The sequence below is a fragment of the Cupressus sempervirens genome, chromosome 11 (assembly GCF_028749045.1).
Source record: "Cupressus sempervirens isolate cs-2001-9-10 chromosome 11, ASM2874904v1, whole genome shotgun sequence".
Classification (NCBI taxonomy): Eukaryota; Viridiplantae; Streptophyta; class Pinopsida; order Cupressales; family Cupressaceae; genus Cupressus; species Cupressus sempervirens.
In genome coordinates this window covers 86,846,936-86,853,801 of record NC_143128.1, presented here as the reverse complement: position 1 = coordinate 86,853,801, position 6,866 = coordinate 86,846,936, and the positions used below count along the sequence as shown (strand labels likewise).

The window sequence follows — 6,866 nt, the reverse complement described above, 5'->3', positions numbered from 1 at the left end:
TCACCAATAGCCATGCCCTATATAATAAAGAATGTAATTAAATTTCATTACCACAAACATTTTATAAAAGTGCATTGATATTTAATCACTTTAAAAGAACCTAATTACCTTTCCCTTGTCAATGGGTTGTGCCTCACCCCCCACACTCTGCCCCCCACTGACAGGTGATACCTGCAAGAGAAAAGAAAGATTAGAAACCATATATGCTCCAATATCAAATAGGAAAAACAATGAGAACACAACATAATGTACTATAGATGTTTCAAGGCCAAATGAAATAGCCAAGAGCATGACATTATTAACATGTCTGAGCTCCTTCTCAGTCATCAACTAAACATGAATGAAGATCACATACATGTATAAGTCAATATGGGTTAAAATTACTCTATTATAAAGATTAACTTTAAATCGCATATGTCGTAACAAAAAAAAATATACATATACCAACACATAAGAATTCCATGCCTCTGCATGCCCCTCCTTTCTCACGTCAGGGTGTGTAGCCTCTGTATGCGCATTTGGTGTATCCTCCTCAAATATAAATTGATACTCAAAAAGATCACCTAAGGGACCTAGAGAAATATTCTTGCACGTTATGCAAGTATGAGGCACACAAACATGTGATGAGCTCGCTGATGATGAACTTGCTTCAGCATCATCAACACAGGGAGGCAACACTGACCTAGCTTGGGATATCAATAGGCTACTTAGTCTATGGATGACTCTAATAGTCTAAAAGCTAGACTCTACAATGATATCAAGATGATGTACTGGAGAAGGGGGGGAGACATCAGTAGGGGGAACAAAAGTGCCAACTTTCTTCTGCTAGGAAAAGGATCTATTTTGAGGAGCTCCTCCTCCTACACCCATGTTGGGCCTTATGCTCCAATAGTTCATCTTGAGGTGCAACACAAATTCGACATACAATTTTTTAATGAAATAGAATGGCACCTCTAAATTGTTGTCCAGAGGGATGTCAAAAACCATCCACCAATGATTGCAAAAGTTCGCACACATAGCCTCATTTGTGCACCATTTAATTGATTATTTGGGCTTTGTGTGTTCTACTTTTTTACCAGTTTTTGGGTCTGCAAAAAGGTTAACTATATCATCTTTAGTTATATTTAGGGCCACAACCTCATCATAGTCCAACCCATCATCAAACATGGCATGCATTTCCTCATGCCAGTGAAGAGCAACATTGTGTTCATTGGTAATTGTTTCAATATTATCCACTATGGTGTTTGACGTGGATAACATGGGAGCCAATGCAAGTATATTGTTATATGTGGTTCACAAAACCCTAAGTTTGGTGAGATTTTCAATTATCAAATCTTCAATTTGAGCAATGTTTTGAGGGGGTAGGGGATCGTTTGGTGGATGGTTTTGAGGGGATATTGGATTGTTTGGTGGAGGGTCATGAGGAACATTGTTTCGTGGTTCAGTATCATCATTTGGGTCAGCCATACCTATTAATTTGCAAAACATAATTTCTATTAAAAACAACCTAAATTTTAACAAGTTCTATTTAAAAAATCCTATTAGCAAATTATATTTAAAATAACTAATTTATAATAATTTTCATTCAAATCATAAAAAAATACAAACAAAAAAAAACATACATTATCCGATACTCGTTAGAAATCTGATACCTGGATGGAGCACAACAATAAAACTCAAAAAAACAAAATGCAAAATAGCTCTCAGTTTTTTTTTAACATCTATGTTGCAGGTTTCGAGTATCCAATATAAAATCAGATACTCGATTACGGATCAGATACCTGAAAAGGTTTGGCCCAAACTTTTTAGCTTTTGTATCAGGATAGGTGGTAAAAAGTCAGAGCAAATTTTGAAATATTTTTAGACGTTTTCAAACTCCACTTTTTTCACATCGCCACTTTTTGGCACACCATGATCCTGGAAATACTTGAATGTTTTTATATTTTTATATAAAAATAGATTTAAATATTAAAAAATGATCCAGTAGTCTTGAATAAAAATTGTTACGAACATACATTAACATGTTAAATAATAGAGCATGATCTCATAACACAACAATTGTTGTGATCCCTTGTGATATGGAGGTTCAAAGTTCAAACCACATAGATCACACTCCAACTATATTGTGTATGCTAGGTATGGGAGTCAAAAGGAACCATCGTTCAACATAAGTACATGGATTGAATCTAATAGAAATTGCACTCGAAGTTAACTAAGTAAGTTGGGGATGGGAGTCAGAAGGAGTCATTGTTCATCATAATAGTCATGAAAGTCGGTAGGAATCACTGATTAAGAGGTGCACTATGTTAAAATAGTTGTTGATGAATATGAAGATAATGATGTTCATGTCATTCTAGCTATTAGACCCTCATTGGGTTAGGAGTGCTCGTAGACCTTGTGCCAGACCCACGTTGGGTGTGTCTCTTGTGCCTCAAGCTTGATGTCCCTGCTAGCCTTCTATGTTTGCAGGTTTGGGGTGTTTTCTTCAAGGGATGCTCTTGCAAATTATTATCGATAAAAAAAGAAACATATTTAGTAATATTTTAAATATTAAATCAAACTTTGTTTAAATTGTGTAGCTATAACATCTTTAACAAGCTAGCAAAAAATTTAAAACATAAGATTAAGATTACATTCAAGAATTGATTAAAAAATTAGACAAATTTTATAAAATATTTTAACTAAACCATACTTTTCTATAGCTCAATTTTCAAATTAAAGGTTACAAATTTTTAATGTAATTTGACCAAAGTACTCTAAAAATAACATAAATTTTTATAATGATTATGTATTGGAAAAAAGTATCTAATACTTGTATGAGCTATAGCTCATAAATTTTAATGATTGCTGATTATTAACATATATTCATTAGCATGATATTTTTACCTATTCAAATCATAGTTTGTATACCTCTGCCTTCAATTTATCTACACTTTGAAATATGTTAAATAAAATGTGCTTAAATGAGTCCATTGGTCTTTCTTATAAATTGTACATTATATTTGACCTCTGATTAACATATCTTTTTATGCCCATAAGGATGGATATTGTCCTACTATAAAAATCTCTTAGTATTAGTACACCTTTCCTCATAAAACAAGAGCTCTGGAAGAGCTTGAGTCCCTACCTTTTGCAAGGGTTGAGCATTAGATCCATGTCCAGATTCATTAACAATGATATATCTATGTTTAGATTGAAACAAACCAAGAAGATAAAGAAGATAGGTTTCTGGGTCTATATAAAATAGCCACTCATAATACTAAAATATATTTTTAAAAATGTTATTGATTTTGTACTTATGCCTTTAGTTTATACTATAATAAAAGGAAAATATTATTTTCTTTTTATTGATTTCTTTACTTTAGAAGTATATTTTGTAGTGGTCTTTTTTACATTAGATAAAAATAAGACATATTATCAAATTTTTGCTTGTGTCTTACACTTGTTGTCTTGCATATCAATTAATGTTCTCTTTTCAAGACTTCAAGTTATTTTTCTTCCATACTTTGTGTTTTAACATAATATTTGTTGTACTTACATTCAATTAAGATTTTAGAAGTACAAAAACTTGATCATGTCTAATCAAAATTATACATAATTAACCAATTCTTATTTTAAAAATTTAACGAATTCTTATTTAATCAAAATTAGCATTCCACCATATATATCGATGTTATCAAAAAATTTAACAAATAGTTATTTAATTATTATTAATAAAAAAAATTAAACACACATTATCCTTACTTGTGAATGCATCTGTGTTGGATCTACGACAACTTCCTAGACACAAAAATCTAAAATATGAGAGGAGATGGTGCTTATTTCAAAAAGCAATGATTGAAGGATAGAAATTATCTAGCTGATATGATCAACTTTCTTCTACCATAAAAACAATTTTGTGATGTCTGTTCATATGCTACACGCATATTGATCAGTATCTCTCCAACACTCCCATCATTTTTGGGGTAAGCTTGTGAATTTGACAGCTTGCACAAATTCTTTTTAGATGACATTCTTAGAGTAGTGATAGCCGATGCATGTATGTTTTTATTTTATTTCTTAAATAATATCTTAAGTATGAATGGTTCTAAGGGACACAAAAGTTTTTGCTTGTTGATTTAAAATCTCATTTTGTGTGTGTATTTTGAACCTTGATAGGATATTATGAGAAGTGTATCCATCAGTAATATACAACCATTGACAATTGATCAATAGGGCTAAACAATCTATCATTCTATGAATGATAAGTCTAGGATACTTGGGAGAAGTCAAAGGTTTAATCAATCACTTTTTTAGAATGAGCCACTAGAAATAAGTTAAGATGTGAATTACTTTAAATAAGATAATTCACAATTAGAGAATACAAATAGCATGATTATATAATGACTATAAAGGTGCGAGTATAGGGTTTCAAGATTAAAATTTTATAATAAGTTTCCAACCCTATTTTCTGGAGTGCTCTGCACCTACAAAACTATTCCAATTCTCATGTGCACACATTATAAAGAAGCATTAATACCTAGTTAGTTTGAGTCATATTTTACATGCGTACATAATATCCATACAATAAGCCTAAATGAAACTAATCAACTTGTAACTTTCAATTACTCAAAAGTAGAAACAGTTCGAAGGTTAAAGTGCTTAGGCTATAAATTTATTCATTAAATTCATAGAAAAATTCAAATACATAGACTAGGATCATTGTTTGAACTATATATATGGTATATGCCTTATTCCAAGTTACACCGAGACTTGAGACATTTAACATAAAATAACATATAGGAGAGTTTGTGAAATACTAGATCTAGATCTATCTCTAGTATAGATGATGGGGGAGACGTGGTTTTATGATAGCCTCCAAAGGTACCACCCTAGGCATTGTCAAGCCAGGGCCTTCATTCATGTCCATAACTGTTCCAGGTGGGACAGACCACTCAAAGCTATGTAAGAAAGTTGCGAGGGTGAGTTGCACCATGTTCATTGCCAGCACAGCACCAGGGCATCCTCTTCTCCCCGCCCCAAATGGAATGATCTCAGAGTCATCCGGTTTCATTTGTATGTTGTACACATCTAACTCCCTCTCCATGAAACGCTCTGGTATAAACTCCAGTGGTTTATCCCAAAATCTTGGGTCCCTATGAATTGCCCATGCATTCACAAACATCATTGTTCCTGCAGGAATATGATAGCCTCCCACAGTGCAATCCTCAATAGATTCGTGTACCGAAAGCAAAGGTGCTGATGGATGGAGGCGCATAGTCTCTCTCACTGCTGACTGCAAGTATTTTAACTGGGGTATGTCTGACTCCTCCACCAATCTGTCACGCCCAACTTTAGAATCAAGTTCCTCTTGTACCTTCCTCATTGCACGTGGATTTTCTAGTAACATTGACAATGTCCACTCCATGGCAACTGAAAGTGTATCAGAGCCTGCACTAAACATAATCTGCACATGTGCAAATATTAACAAAAAGTAAATCAATTTTGACCACTTAATACTTTTAGCCTAAGAAACAGTTGCTAGAGTATGTGAGATGTTTAAAACCAGAGGACAATTACACCAATGACTTATAGAATGATAAAGTGAAAACACTTACAGCAGTAGTTGACTTGATGAATTCATCTTTATCAGGAATTGCATCACCATTCTGATCTGCCTGAGCAATGAGAACATCGACAAAGTCTTCCATCTCTCCCCCATGTTTTGGTCCCTTTTCCTTATGCTTCTCCAATATTGTCTGCATATACAAGTCCAAATGTGATTGTACCTTGATCATTGCTCTCTCATACCCTTGCAAATCAAGCCACTTCAACCAGGGAATATAATCCCCAATATTAACACACCCATGATACACGAACGACTCCTCAATCGCCTTGGAAATAATCTCCTCGGAGACCCCCGACTCAACTCCAAAATACTTCTCATTAATGATCATAGACATGAGGGTCTTGAAGTTCAAGAAGGAGAAGAACCTCTTCATGTTAACAGTCTTCTGCAGCTGAGCCTGCTCAAACAGAGAAGCGACTCCCTTGCGAAGTTGTTGGGATCTCTTGGGAGCAAAAGACTGGATTCTCTTGGGAGAGAGAAGCTCAAGAACACAAATCCTTCGAGCAATTCTCCAGAAGGGGCCATATGGAGCCCAAGCAACCATTGAATAATTGTACCCCAAATGCTTGCCCTGTGAGAGCTGAGGCTTTGATCCCAAAGCCTTGTCATTCACAGTAAAACACTCTCTCGCTAACTCTGCAGAGCTTATGATCAAAACAGGGCGGCTGCCAAATTTGACATGCATAACTGGGCCATAGCGTTTAGCAAGAGAGGCTAAGATCTGGTGAATTGGCCTCTTACTGTCCAGCAGAATATGAAAGTGCCCAATTAAGGGAAGACCTCTTGGGCCTGGAGGAAGACGGTTCTTCTTATTAGAACTTGCAAGGCTTTTCAGTAGAAACAGAGCAACATAAATTGTAGCAAGTCCTGCCACAATAAGAGGCCATGTCATTGTTAGCTCCATCTCAAACCACTAATTTGCTTTGTGAATGCTATTGAAAGTACATGACTATATATAGTGAAACTGTGGGCAGAAAGTAAAGAAAGACTGCGGAATAATATACTGTAAAACATACTGCGTGAGATTGACTAATTCCTGCGCGAAATTTCCTTCTAATTGGCGAGCAATTTCCTGAACGTGCTTTCAACCAAAATATGAGAGTCAGATGCGCGTGTCAAAGCACTTGCTGGACTGAAGTTTTCTTCCAATTTAAAATGGATTCCAAATAGTACAGCCAGGAAAAAAAATTCGATTCTTCGTGCAGCACCCAGAAAACTAAAAAAGAATTAAGAAATGTCAATTCCATGTGAATGAATG

General features: G+C 34.8%; 1 protein-coding gene across 1 annotated transcript; it reads right to left on the bottom strand.

The window, feature by feature from the left end:
* Positions 1-4,624: 4,624 nt before the first annotated feature.
* LOC149528349 (xanthotoxin 5-hydroxylase CYP82C4-like) lies at positions 4,625-6,548 on the bottom strand. Its single transcript, XM_089810279.1, has 2 exons — positions 5,598-6,548; positions 4,625-5,446 (listed from the first exon to the last, which is right to left on the bottom strand). Exons 1-2 carry the CDS (start codon positions 6,510-6,512, stop codon positions 4,817-4,819), a joined length of 1,545 nt encoding a protein of 514 aa, XP_089666405.1. The 5' UTR covers positions 6,513-6,548; the 3' UTR covers positions 4,625-4,816.
* Between the last annotated feature and the right edge of the window lie 318 nt (positions 6,549-6,866).